At 42.9% G+C, this 15,252-nt stretch overlaps 1 protein-coding gene across 3 annotated transcripts in view; it reads right to left on the bottom strand.

Annotated features, from left to right (window-relative positions):
- Positions 1-15,252, bottom strand: part of tead1a (TEA domain family member 1a) — a 40,670-nt gene that overhangs the window by 17,342 nt on the left and 8,076 nt on the right. For 2 of the 3 annotated variants that reach the window (XM_035532224.2, XM_035532223.2), the window contains exon 2: positions 8,361-8,603. In XM_035532224.2, the coding sequence (XP_035388117.1) occupies positions 8,361-8,565 (205 nt within the window). In that variant the 5' untranslated portion in view covers positions 8,566-8,603. Of the gene's footprint in view, positions 1-6,122; positions 6,176-8,360; positions 8,604-15,252 lie in introns of those variants that run through there. The other variant, XM_081698861.1, reaches the window with a different exon arrangement.

A 15,252-nucleotide genomic window follows, 5' to 3' on the forward strand; every position in this document is an offset into this window, starting at 1 on the left:
ATTACCGCATGAGGCTGATGTCAGGAGCTGAGAGAGAGCCGAGCTTGTGGCTCACTCTCATCCCCCCCCCCCCCCCGGCACACAATGGCTTATGTGTATAAAGTCTACCCTTCATACATTATTTCAGTGGCATTATTTCAGCAAAGGAACAGCCACTGATCCTCCAAGAGTGCATACACTTTTGCCTTAATGAACTATGTCTATTTTCTTTGTTCAGGCAAGGAAAATAGATATTGATTAAACATTTCTCAATACTGCATATTACACCATGTTTGGATTAAGCGAAGATAACATGCCATAACATGGAATCACTTTTTGATTTGTCATTACGATTTTGTGAGCTTCTCTACACAATACAATGAACAAAATCAAATTTTCATTAGTCAAATAGCTATCTCAACACTGACCTCCATTCACATTCCACTGCCAACTGAAAGCCTTGGAATGCTAAGGCCACCAATGTTAAGAAAAGTCTAGTTTTTTGAGCCAATGGTCCTCATGTCCTGTTAGGTGTGATGGATGACTTAAAGGTCTCAGGCCCTGCTTAACATAACAATGCACTGCTCTTAAAGCACTGAGATACTCAGTACTAGGGCCATGGCTCTGGAATGAAGTACCCAAATACTGTTTAGTGTGTCACACAAATAAAAGCCCTACCTGTTAAAATGGGTTCATATTAAAATTCCTTCAGTGAGCACATAACCTCAACCATCATGTTAAAAGCTCATATATTCTCAAGTACCATTTCAAAAGATTATATAATCCCAATTAAAATTCTGGAATTATTTGGTTTCCAAGTTCCAAATATTTTTCTCTGTGATAAATAAGTTAATAAACAAACATCTCACAGCTGTGCAAAAAACTGTGTCCAAACAAGGAAAATATAGTCAGACACTGATTAATACTCAAGTTTCATAATTTTGCCTTTTACATCATGTTTGGATAAAGAGAAGATGGCAGCCATTAAATTTGAGGCTATAATAGTGAATCGCTTTCTGATTTGTAATTCCAATTTTGTGAGCTGTTCAACACAATACAACCAAATATCAAACTGTGCATCATTCAGAAAATGACTCAACTCTAAATGATACTCAACCATATGTTGGACATTCCTGGGGGGGGGGGGGAGACTTTCCAAAAATGAAATCCTTCAAGTCAAAAATGAGCTGTCCATTTTGGTAACTTGGTAACTTTAAGGCCATTTCTAAATAGGCCTACTATAAATCTCCAACAACAAGTCTTCTCTTCCTAGGAGAAACTTGTTTATTATTCAAACAAAACAAAATAATAAAAAAAAAAAAAAAGGGGGGGGGGGGGGACACGACATTGGTGCCCTACAGTTGCATTCAGCTACTGCACAGGTTTACAAATGACTGATCCCTGAACACTGCAGGTGAACCTGAATCTGGTACAACATCAAGGTTACACCTGAGTGAAGCAAGTCTACTTGACACACAAATGAAGGAAAAATCAGCTGGACACAGAAGGTGTTTTAATTTGATTTGACTAAATTGCTGAACCATGCTCTACAAAACATGCCTCAAGGAGACTGTTGGGTAGAATGGTTCAGTACTTCCAATGAACAGGTAACAGCTCGAGCACTATGCTTGAAAACCAATGCCCTCTGCTTAAATGTTCTGACTTGGTCCAAGGCAGACAAAAGAAAAGTGTAATCCCCTACATACAGGAAGTAAAAAAAAATCCAAAGGGTTTGAGGATAAGGTCAGTCTTCAGTACCATATGGCATAGGGTTCAAAGAGCAGGTCAGTCTTCAGGACCACTTCAGTATCCCCTTTAGCTTTGTTCGCTAATCTACAGTCCCACTGAAGGCGTTTCCCACAGAGCATCAAGGACTGCAGCTAGAAAAGGCCTTTCACAGACAGACAGACAGACACTCCACACACATGCTTGCTGATTAGAGCTAACCAGCTGTCCTTTGTAAGGGGTACATCCCATAACATCATGACTACCGTCCATCCGCAGCCTGTGTTCAGAGCGCCAGATGGTGTGAAACCATGACGGAAGGTCCTGTGTGGTACAGCGAGTGCCTGAAAGTGCTTTATGCAGAAGCTATGACATGACTGAGTAACCAGAACACATTTGGGAGACACACGTCATGAGATCAAATGGGAATCCCCACACTGGCAACAGTGAGCAAGGACAGAGCCTCACTTACTGAAAATATGCAAGCTTTCTCAAATGAACTAATTATTGATCAACAATGTTCTATTTTAAAAAAAAAGGGCTGCATTTTTTTTTAAGACAGACTGCGCAGCTCATATTGGACTATCCGAGCATATAATGCTCAATCTACACTGTTCAATCAAATTTGTATAATACAACATACTATATAGAGTATTTAAAACATTTAGTTTTTGTATATCATGGTTCTACTCACGACTTCAAGGTAAAGTTTTGTTTTTTATTTAGTTCATCAACAGAAAACTGATACGCAATAAGCAATGCATGACTGTGCTTTCTGACAAAAACAACTAAAGGTTGTGTTATACTGCAGTAACAAAGCTGACAAGACTATGTGATGTAAGGTATGAAGTGTGATGCCAAGATTGTTCCAAACCGCCCTTCCGTCCCCCGAGTCGCCGTATTTCAGGAATATTCCCTCTTGCCACAGCCAGCTGCACCAAGCCCAGAGTGAATGGTTGGTTTGGAGTCATTTTCTTTAATAGGAGCAATTAAGCATGCTTCCTGTATGTGTGTGTGTGTGTGTGTGTGTGTGTGTGTGTGTGTGTGTGTGTCCATCCTATCATGGTATGCTGACTGGAATCATTGCACCAGTCTGCTGGAAATCACACATGGAAAATTGGAAAAGCTCCGAATGAGAGGACTAGCACCCTCTCTTTCACTCTCCATTGTGTGTGACCATGTTAAAAGCACGTGGACTTTCCGCGGCAAGAGCTGAAGAGGTGGGCATGAAGCTCCAGCCTGTGAACTTCATGACGAAGCCTGCTTAAACAAAAAACTCATTCTTCTCACAAGACAAACTTGCTTGAGAGAAAGATGACCACAATATATAGAGTTTTTAGAAACACCAGCATTAAACGTATGGGTTCATATATATTGGTTTCTTCACCATATACTACTCCAATTCTTACACAATACTTAGCCACACAAAGTGCATAAGTGCTCATAGCACTTGCTGTGTTGTATTCATGCTGGTCAAGCCCTACAGTTTTCACTATGACAGTTCTATGACAACCCTTCCTGTAAGAGCACAACCATTCTAATGAAATATATTAATACTTCATATTCACACCGATTAGTGTTCCAGCCAATGCATTCCAGCCAACGAGAGGAAAAACATAAGTTTACATCTATTGTTCAGAAAATAGGAAAGTTATAAACAGCTGGTGGCCAGAAAACCATAATGTGTAAAAGAGGAATTAAGCCTGTGACTGCATACGAGTTTCTTTTTCACTCAGCAAACTGCAGGCAGCCATCCACATCCAACCGTGGGTGTGAGGAGGAGGTATGATATCTCACATCAGCCTGGTCTGATCTCCTGTTATTAGTCCACTGCTGATCAGACATGGAGATAAAATGTTTTGAGCTGGTGTGGAAAGGAAGCACAACAGAGTAACAAAACAGCAGGACATGCAGTATACAACAAAAAAGGGGTGCAATTAAATGGCACTTAAATGACAGAAAGATTTAAAATTGTATCACCTTATAGTAATTGCAAGTTGAACAGTAGGGTATTTGCTCAGCTGTAAATTTTTACTATATTAGAAATACAGGCCATAAAGTAGGAGTGCAATGCAACCAAAGTTTCAAATCTTTTTTTGTTTTTTCCTCAATACTTGTAAGTCCATCTTTATTTCTGATGATGGACTCAGTCCTCCTGGACATGGAGGATACCAGGGTTTCACACATTTCTGGTGAGATGTTCTGCCATTCTTCAGCTGCTCTTTGGTCGAGGGGTTGTGTTTCTCTACCTCTAAAACACACCAAAGGTGCTCCACTGGATTGAAGTCAGATGACAAACTTGGCAAGGTCATAGTTTTCAGTTTGTTCTTCTTTAGAAACTCTTGTGTGATCTTAGCAGTGTGCTTTGGATTAGTATGAAGCTGGAATATTCCTCTTCGGTCATGTGGCTGGAGACTGGGAGTCATCTGGGCAGCCAGTATTTTGGTATATCCACAGGCATTCATGGTCCCATCTATAATACCATCTCCCCAGCACGTTTTCCACTCATGCAGCCCTAGATCATCACACACAACCTCCATGTCACTCCTATACATTGTGTCGGGACTGTGCATTCACTGTGGTAGTCTATGGTTCATGCCAAACATACTGGGCCCCATCTCAGTCCAGCATTTATCTTGGTCTCATCTGACCAAAGAACGTCCCCCCAATATTCCTCAGGCTTTTTTTTTTTTTTTCATGTTTAGCCAAGTTTAATCTTGCAGTTTTGTGCTGCAGAGCAAGCAAGGGTTTCATTTCTTGGATGCCATCAACAGAGGTTGACTTTATGCAATGTCCTTTGCACTGTCTGAGTTGTTACAGAAAGTCTGATTTCCATTGATAACCCCTGGTCCAAGTGCTTACCCATCTGTTTTTCAGAGCTAGGCTGTGCAAGTAGCACACTGTATGACAGCCACTACAGCTCTGGTTAATAGTATTAGGGCTTATTTTATGCCTCCTGATTACTGTTCACAGTTATTTGTTTGTTTTTTAGACTGATTTTTAGTTGGTGATGGATTTTCCTGTCTCCATTTCTCTTTGTGAAGTTTTGCTGTCAGATTTTTTCAACAGCTCTGGCAACTCTTTTCCATGTGCAGTCACGATGCAGACACGCAGTCAGACAAAGCACACATCTAAAACAGAGAGTTCTGCTATTCACAGGTCATTTTATAACCACGTTCACGCAGTTAGGCCGGCTTGAAATCAAAGGTGTATGTAAATTTGTTTCAAAGATCACAGGTTTTATAACTTGTGCATCAGTAATCATGTGTTATCACTTCTGGGGCATTGAGTTTGGTACCTGTATTTTCATTAACATCTCTTTGTTTTTGAGTGCTTTGGATTCAGATGCTTCTGTTGCTGCCTAGATACGGACACCGTGACAGTAAGAAACAAACCAAGAAATACATTTGGGCCAAACTGCTTTATCAGCCATCCTACTAAACTATCAGCTTGTTTTCATTTGGTGCAACTTGAAAACAGCATGCATTTTTCCACTGATTTTTAGAGGGAACTTAGATCTTTTGGTGGTGATGTAAATAAATAAATAAATGAATGAATGAATGAATAAAAGTGAGAAACAATGTAAAATATAACCTACCACCATATATAAGAAAAATAAATAAATGAATAAAAACACACGTTTTTGTGAAGGTAACCCTGGGGCTTATTTTAGAAAGTAAAGATTTTTTAAACTAAAACACCCCCCATTCCCAACACACACACACACACACTCTTAAAAAAAAAAAAAAAAAAGTAATTACTCTTTGCATCTCATTGCTGTTTTAAGGCTTGAAAACACCACCAGATCTTGGATTTGACAACTAATGTCCATTGACAACTAATGTCTGAAAGGATGATGTATAATTCATAGAATGAGATCAAATCACTTTCCGTATGTTTTTAACCATTTAGGTTCTTTCGGAATCTGTGTTTCTAGAAAGCTCTAGTTGTTTCAGACCACAGCTGGTAACGAAGTAGACACCACTGCCGCATCAGAAATGAAGCTCTCCATTGTAGGTCAGTGCAAAGACAGCAGTGTGGTAGTACCACCCACAGGTCTAATAAAATGACATATACAGAGTGGAGCTGATCCCAGGCAAGCAATCAAAGACAGTTTGGACATAAAAGGGCAGACTAGATTCTGGCACAGCTGAGACTCCTCTGAGGGCGGGTTAGTTCTCGAGTGGAAGCACTAAGATTAAATCAGTCCTTCATCAGCCTCAGTAGGAGACTGTCAAATCTAATTAAGGCATGCTCTCTCTCCGCCCGGTTAAATCACTCACAAAAACAGCGCAACAGTAGCTTCCGATAGCGGATTCGACAAAAGAAATGCACCAATTATCCTGAAAACGGGGGAGAAAGAGAGCGAGAGAGAAAACAAACCACACCTTTTGACACAAGCCTCACTCACAGCTGACCTGAAGACAAAAGGCTATGGTGGGGCTGCAGCTCATAACCTAAAGGAAGCCACTGGCCTGCTGTGTGAGGAAGTTGCAGCTCTTCTTTTGGCCCTGGTGTGGTCAGGCAGGAGTCACCCGCTCATACAGCTGCTGGATGCCACGCCCACTCTACAGCTGTTGCCGTGGTTTCCAGCCTCCTCGCCAATCAGCTCTGCCGCAGGCACTGCACTAGGTCAGCCGCCCCTCAGGTGCAGCGGAGTGTCTCTCAGATGCACAGCAAGGTGAGATCAGCCCCTCAGGTAAACAGCTGGATAAGCCCCGGTACAAGGTAGCCATAGTGGTGGGGGGGGAATTATACATTGTTTTTAGAGAGTGTGAGCCAGTTGCTATAGTGATGGCTGTTAGTCCTCTGCACTGAGCAGGATGAATAGTGTGTGTGAGGGCACTCAGCGGTCTGGTCAGACTGACCAAGTTCTTTGCACTGAATGCAAACACAAACCAGCTCCCAAAACCATGGACTGAAGCACACTCCGATATCCCCAGGTGAGGATAAAAAAGGAATAATTACAAAAGATGGCTCAACATTCTGTGAGTCAGCCCCTTTGTACAACTAAATCAATTTGTCATCACAGCTATACATTTCTCCCTTGCATGCTAGCTCTCTGAAAATAATAATGCGATGGGTAGACTTGCCTTATAACAAAGAACCAAAGTGTATTCAAACAGAAAGGTTGTGAATCATTATTGGAGTACAAGGCTTAGCAATATCGATAATCACAAGCGGCTGCAATATGAAAATTATGTAAAGGAGCCCTCTAACCAATCAGATTTATTTATTTTTTTTACTATGTGCTATGAGTATCCTAACCAATCGCAGTAATTCTAAAGAAGCAATCTATGAATTTGATGAATTACAGCATTCACATTATTCAACAAACATTTATGATTACAATAATGTAGGATAATATGAAATCATATCATAATGGCTGACCTATTAAGATATTTCAGTATTTTGCATAAATCAATCGCACTACTGTAATCACACCCTTTCTATTGCTATAATTATATTTAGCTATGCTTATGAATATATATATAGTCAAGTTTTTGACCTTTTTGTGTTTTGAAATATTTATCAAAAAAAGCTTAAAATATAATTTTAAACACACACAGAAGGGCTTCTTAAAACTATTATTTGGCCAACGTCTGTTTACGGGCAGTGAGGAAACAATGCTGGTAAGGAGTCTAGCAACAGTGCTCTCTGAGTGGCTGTAGCCTGCATGTCAAGTGGCTCGAACACGGTGTTGTACGGCCCGGCCGAGCAAAAAGTGTCCCAGGTACTAGCACTAGCAGGCTGTTGAGCTCGTCCCAGCTGGAGCCAGATCAAGACAGTAGTTCAGATCAGTTCAAACCAGTTCAAACTAGCTGGACAATTCAACAACAGCTGCAAGCTGTCAGGTCAGATCAAAACTGTGTGCTGTACGATGATTGCTTAACAGGACAGGGGGACTGAAAGCAGCGAACATGCAAGGCTTACCATTAGATGTTTTGATCAAGCACTGTGATATTCTCACTGACTGATCGCACTGCTCAGTGGGGAGGGAAAAGAAGTAGAACTCGAGTCTGTGTGTGCAGCTACCATAAAATATATCCAGCTCTCAAGTTGGCAAAAGATGAAAAGAGTGACAGATACTGAGTGAAAGAACAAAAGAGAAAAAGAATGGAAGAGAAGGAAGGCAGGAGAGACAGAGAGATGGCAGTGGGGTGGGGGGTGTTGGTAGTACTATTCCCACTTTCCATGACATCACCCAGCCGGGAGTAGAGGAGGAGTCAGGAAGCGCAGCTGGTCTGAGCTGTAGGACCATCTGCTCCCCCTTGCTAATGGTTCACGCTGGCTTTACAACGGCGCCCATAAGGGCCGCCTCTCCGCGCACAGCAGCCCGACAGAGCCGCCACCACTCGGGACCGGGCGCATGCAAGTGCTCCAGCCGATGAGTGGGGATCAGGGTCCAGCCTGTCATATGCTGAAAGAAAACGCACAGAGGGGCGACTGATCACAGCCCAAGACATGCCGCGTGAAACCAAAAGACGTCCGATACTTGTGGGTCTCGCGTTGAGCTGCATCTTTCTTCCAGCAGTTTCTTTCCCCGTCTCTGAATTAACTGAGTTTCCAGAGAATTCTCTCGGATGCCTCGTTTCTCTGGCAGCGAGGAGGGGGGCAGCGAGACCCCCCGCCCCCCGCCTTGTTGCACAACTCACCGTACATCTTGCCCTCGTCAGACAGGATGATCTTGCGTCGGCCGCAGGGCGGGTAGATGGCCAGGGCCTCCTGGAAGCTCTGCTCGATGTCAGGGCTCCACACGCCTTCGGCGTCGTTGTCCATGGGTTTATCCGCCGAGTCACTCATCCTCTCGATGTCCTCGCCGCTGCCACTCTCACTGCCGCTCCAGCTGCCTGGATCCATGGCAATGGCTGGGGCAGGAGAAGACCCGAGACAGGAGTCTGCAAGAGGTGTGCAAGAAGAAACAGAGGTAAGACGGACAGACGGACATGGAGGACAAAACGCACAGAGGGAGCAGCAAAATGTGTGGAATCTCAACATGGCCAACAATGGTTTGGTGCAGGAAGAAGGGAAAAAAAGAAGAAAAAAAGACAAATGCAAACACTCAAAAAAACAAACACACACTCACACATGCAATCATATAAAAAGTAAACACATGACCATCAAATATAATGACCATTCACAATATTGTATAAATATGCAAACTTTCAGCAAGTGGCTCTCTCAACAGGGCTCAGAGCACCCACCCTTCTAGCAGAGTAATGACAACCAGGAAGGAATTCCAGCTAAGAGGAAGACGGGTGTGCAACACCAGCGTTTTGCTTCAGGCGACGTGGATAGTTCAGAGACAGGGAGAGTTCAGTTACTTCACTGGTCTCTAAAGTGTCACCTTCTGAGAACTCTAGGAGCGTCTTCTCCCCTTCACTTGAGCTCTTCTCTGAAAGGAGCTCTGTGGTGAAGCAATGATTATGTTACAGTAACAGCTCAGAAAATCCTTTGCCTGAAATGTTTAAGATGCATTGTATCTTTTAGAAATGAAAATTCATCTGTCAAATTCAAGCACGTACGCACGCACGCACGCATCCTAAACCATCTATCTGTTTTTGTGAATTAATTGCTGGGTGCTGCAGCCTTTTTAAGCATGGGGACTTCCCTCTTCAGAGCTCAGGGAGCAGGGAATACGCCAAAGCAAGAACCCGCTGTAATGAGAATCGTACAGCACTGTAGGGCTGTGTGACTGAAACCACGAGGAAGCATATTTAAATCACAGCAGACCAAGTGTGGGCAATCACCATGCCCCCAGAACACCTACCACAGGAAGAAAATCATCCTCCTGACTTTGGAACTAAACAGAGCTACACAAGTCAGAAAAATCAAAACTTAAAAAAGTCAAGCTAATTAGGCCACAGAGTCTGCATTCATCTTCATATTAGACTTCACATGACATGAGCTCGTTCAAATGCTAGTAATGTCATCATCCTAAAGGGAAGAGAGACGGAAGCACCTTTGAAAGCCCATGAAAGAAAATGAGAGCTAATTCAGGAGTGGTGATTAATCCACAACAGCTGGTATCTCGATGGAGAACAGTTACAAGCTGTCAGCGTTGTCAACCAAGCCCTTTAAATTCATGGTGGGAGACTGCTGTGTAAAAATTCCTCATACTAAGTCTCAGCATAAATGTGGGGTTTATCCAGAGGTCAGCCACAGTGCCTCACTGTTCTATATGTACATTAAGCACTCAAGCCTGTAATATGTCAACATTGTTTACAGATTGCTGCACAAGCTAAAGAAAATGCACATGAATTTGAACATCTGTGCATGACATCTATAGTCTGTAGTGATCATACTACAAGAACCCCACTGTCCTGGTGAAAACAAACCAAGACATTCATGCACATCTCATTTGAAAAGCTACTTCAGGCTATGATGAGTCAAAGATGAGTCAAACTGAAAGACTAAACAAGCTGGCAAGCAGAAAGTCACATTCATGAGGGACATTCAATCATATGTGCACAGCCCAGGACAAAGACAAAAAGACTGCTGCCAGTGTGCAGACACCTCCTGATGATCTGATGCTGGTGTGAACTGAACAAGAGGAGACGGTCTACTACAAATGCTGTAGTTCCGATCAAACTAGCAGAATGAGGCTGTCCAGGGAAATACCCAGTGGAAACAGTGGAAACTCTGGTCCATGTGTTTCCTGTTGAATTCAAGGACAACTCACAGCGTCTGTCTGTGTATATGTGTGAGAGAGAGTGAGAGATAGACATGACATGCGTTTGGGAGGGTCTCTCAACACACCTCCTTCGCTGTGACCCAATTATTTTCCTTTAAAGTGCTGGCTGCTGACAGCACAGAAGAAACTCCCTGGATCCATCAGCAGGCAGCTAAAGACCGCATGCGCGCCAAACCACTGAAACCCTTATCATCATCATCATCATCATCATCATCATCATCATCTTCTGGACGAGGAGATGAAGGAAAATCTGCTTCCAGCATAGTGTAGCATGCATGCTGGCCTTAACCCAGGATTGCTGTGTGATGTGTCGTTTTCCATCTGATGCAGAATGCAGCCCAGATGCGTCAAACAAGAAAAGCTGCTTTACGATGACAGAAAACTGCAGAACTTTACATAGATGCCCCTTTCAACATGCACTATAACGCAATGATTTTGTTTATGCTTATACGCTGGAGAGACCTGACATGACAGGACACGTTAAAAACATAGAATTAAATGGCTGTCCCCCACTGGAACCAATTCAACAAGACAAGTATCATCCACAGTGATGACAAATGGTTGTGAGTTCAGTGACTCCAGTATAAATGTCTATTCTGATTATCCTACTTATTGCTATGCCTGTTTTAGAGTGCAGGTATACAGGATTGTTACACTGATTTATTAAACACCAAAACATGAACCTGTTATTCAAGATGTGAGATTTTGCTCAAAATGTGTTATGTTGCTCAGATACTCTCCATACTAGCTCCACAGGGATGCATCTGGTTTAAACTGTGAACACAGTGCAGGGCCATAATGGGTCTCAGGGAGAATTCTGGGATGCTCTGGGGTCAGGTTCCAGACACAGGTTATACCTAGACCTGGACTAAAAAGGATTTCAAATGGATAATTTCCCTCAAAAGTGTAATTTAGCCTAAGACTAGGCTTAATCTGTTTAGAAAACTGGTCTTTCAAGTTTGGGAAAGCCCCTCTGCTCTTCTCAGGTAGCTATCCTAATAGACTATGCCTTTCTGCTGACCTTACAGCAATTTTAAAAGGAAAGGAAAGGAAAGGAAAGGAAAGGAAAGAAAACAGGTGGCAAAAGAAAATACAGTGTGCATCCTTCTGAGTCTTAATGTAATAAACAGGTTTTGTAAGGAGCTGTACGTAGTGGTGAGCTATCTGCAATTGAACAGCAGTAAGAAGATTTTCGACTAGCATGGATTTGAGATGATTAAAGAGGGGCCTTTGGTGATTGCTTAATCTATAAGAGGCAGCTGCAAATGCATTCTGCTCCCTGTAATTTAACAGAGCTCACGCTTCAAAGAAAGAAAAGGGAAAAAAACAAAAAACAAGACAAGACAGCAAGCAAGAGAAAAACGAGAAAAGCAGGATAAGAAAGATTAAGAGACAAAACTACAAGTAATCAATAAGACAAATAAAGCCTTTTTTAAATCTGTGAAAGGTTACATTTTTAGGCCTTTATTTTAAAAAGTGTGTCAATAGAGTATGTGATATGGGTAACTGCACTCACACACACACAGTACCAGAGATATCAAAACAAACAGCCAAACAGTTGCTTGCAAGCAAACTGCATTGCTAAACCCTAAGAAATCTGGAGGAGCCTTCCAACACCTCTCGGACGTCGGCGCTCATTCTGGCTTTCTGCTATGTATGTGCAAACACGTAAAAGTCCGTAATTCCGGGTTTGAGCAGTTTTGGCATGCTCCACCAAGCTCCCTCGGCCTGGCGGGAAGAGCCGGGAGGTTGTGACTGGTGCAACATGACAGCGCTAGCTACTGGAGAGGCTGACGCTCGCGTGGGACCACAGCGGCAGACGGAGGAGAGAGATTAGTCATGCGGCAGGATACCACCATCACACTTATTCTTCTCTTCAGCCTCCAGGAAGCCAGGGCCAGGCAGGGGCCTGTGTTCTGGGCACGATTCAGGCTGAACGGAGGGGGTTGTGGGGAGTGGAAGGGGTGAGCTCACCCACCCTGGGCAGCCGCCTCACTCCCTCTGGCTCTCTCACACTGCCAGTGGCCACAGGGGGCCACATGCTGTGTGTGTGTGTGTGTGTGTGTGTGTGTGTGTGCGCGCGTGCATGCATGCATGCATGTTGCTTCAGGCTGGGATGCTGTCCAACCAGTGCCAACCAGTTGTAATTAAAATGTAATGACATGTATAGATGCATTGTGTGCATGTGAGGGGTCATGTTTATGCTGTCAGTGATGCAAAGAAAGACTAAGTAGGAATGCTCGTTTTATTGTCCTGCAGTTAGGTTTAAAACCCAGAGCGCTATGTAACTTGTGTGAGCTTGGGTGGAAGTTGGAGAGTTATGTATCCTCACGAGGAGCCAACTAGCAGGCTAGGAAGTGTTACTGGCAGCCTGGCACAGAAGCCTGCATGGACCCAATTATGTGTACACAGTCCCTACCGCTTAAAGGGAATTTACATATGAAAAAACAAGCTTTTTACAGAGCATGTGCCGACATTTGCAACACTGTTCATGTGGTCACGGGAGGGGGCCAATCCAATGTGTCAGGAGAGAAAGCTCAAATTACACATCTCACACAGTCTTGTTTTTAAACAAACACACTAACTGCATTACCTGTGCGTATACAACAACAAAAGAGGAACGAACACCGTACACAGCAAAAAAAAAAAGGAAAAAACACATTTCACCCTTAATCACAGCTATTAGATTAAAAGCCAGTACACTGAATTAGCTGGAGAACACAGAGCCTTAGGAATTAACCTCATGCTGAGTTCTATAAAATGGAAGACTAGGAAATCTCTCAATCTCACTTCATTACCACTTCATTACCATAAGCAGTAATCAAACAGACCAGTTCTTAGGCCGAACATTAGCCACAGTTTTCTATGCATGCAATTCCCAGGCTGAGACACGCGCATGCACGCATTTCATATCGGTACACAGGTTTCAGAGTGACCTCATTCTGGGACACTTTAATCAGCTATGAGAAACACAGAGTGGGGACTGCACAATTACAAGTCGAGGAATGAGCAGGCGGGGTCATAGCGAGTGAGGTGCAATGTTTACAAATGTGTCCAGTTAGCAAATTACATGTCCTGACATGCAACAGAATATTCATGGTCTGCACATTGTACATATTAGATACTGGTTCCTTTACAAGAAAACACTCAACCATGTTTGAAAACCCTAATTATAGGTAGGCTACTGTACCATGCAGAGACCAAACCCAGAAAGGACTTGTTCCAGATTGACTGCCTCTTCTCTTCCCGGATTCTAGAACATGAATCCCCACTAAATTTATTTATAATGCCAATTTAAATCCCGTTTCCCCTTTTACATGATGAACTGCTAAATAAATAAATAAATAAATAAATAGAAATCATGCTGAGTTTAGCAGAGGGTTGTTGGTTCAATATTTGTCCCAACATCATGTTACCTATAATCTCTGAAATGTACTGGCAACCCAACATCCATCTCAGCTTCAGATGCTCAACAAGACAGTGTGGTACTCTACCTGCAACAGTGGTTTTATCAGGCAGAGTAAAATTAGCCTCTGTTCTGGGAGAGGTATTCACATTAACCGTCACAATCTCATTCCACGTTAATAGCCTGAAATGTGTAGATATGATGAAGGGCTTATTATGCGCAGGGATAATAAATGGAGGGGCTTTCTTATATCCTCTGCTGCACGTAAATGATTGCAGAAAGGCACTGGCTATTATTTACAGCGTTTGTGCCATTGATAGAACATACTCACACAATGCTATTAGCCTAATACCGAGACTATCATCAGGCAAGAAATTCAATTAAGACTGACCTAAAAATCCCTCCTTTCAAGCAGAGCTGGGAGTGAAAGGCTTCATGAAAAAGGTAGCATACATTGTTTCCGGCCATTTTCCTTCATGAGATCATTTTCTTTTCTTTGTCAGATGGATGCGTATTTAAGACACAGCCTCTTCAAGCTTCTTTAGGGAAAGGGTCACACCAAGACCTTCACAGAGGTATTTTCAGCAGAGAAACCATAAAAGGGTTCCACAGAACTTAATAAACTGTTTCATTTGAATAATAAAAGTTGAGTAATTGTAAAATAAATTGTCGTCTACTATACTGGGAATACAGTGACATATGCCTATATTTAAAATGTATAATATATTTAAATCCAACATAATACACAACATGATGCATCACTGTAAAAAAGACATGGTTGGAGAATATGAGGATACAATCAGGGAGATATTGGCAATGAGAACTACCTGACCAATCTGAGACACTTAGCATGTTGTGGCATTAATGTGGGCTCTGAGCTGCATCACATGGCAGGCTCTGGTCCCCCGGGCCGGAGGCCACAGAGGGCACTTGAAGGGGGGGGGGGGTTGTGAATGAAAACATTCCATGGCCATGTCGAGCCACTACCCCTGGGATTTCTGTGCCTCAGAAGGCCTTAGTGAGATCTTCAGACAGTGTGGATCAGCTCCTGTCAAGCAGACACAAACAGCAGCAAAGTAAAAGATCAGCATACGGAACACTGCCGTCTATTCCTTAAATGAAGTCTGAGATTGCGTGAACAGCTAGCAGCAGCAAGAAGCCTCCACCTGTTCCACAGCCAACACCGGTGTTTTTCTTTTTAACTGCATCTGTTCCCACAGCATTTAATAGAACTGGTGACCAATATGACTGGTGTCTTTTTTTTTTTTAAACCTTCCTTTTGGGTACAGTAGAGTGTACTTTGGATTCCTTTTCAAATACTGGACTGTATGCAGAAGACTTCAGCCTCATCCTTGAAAGCCACCAGCCAGCCTGCAACGTGAAGTCATTCTACCGGCTTCAATGACCGAGCTCAGATGGGGAGGAGGAAATGAATGGATGGATGGAT

This window comes from Electrophorus electricus, chromosome 16, assembly GCF_041902795.1.
Source record: "Electrophorus electricus isolate QZ-2024a chromosome 16, ASM4190279v1, whole genome shotgun sequence".
NCBI lineage: Eukaryota > Metazoa > Chordata > Actinopteri > Gymnotiformes > Gymnotidae > Electrophorus > Electrophorus electricus.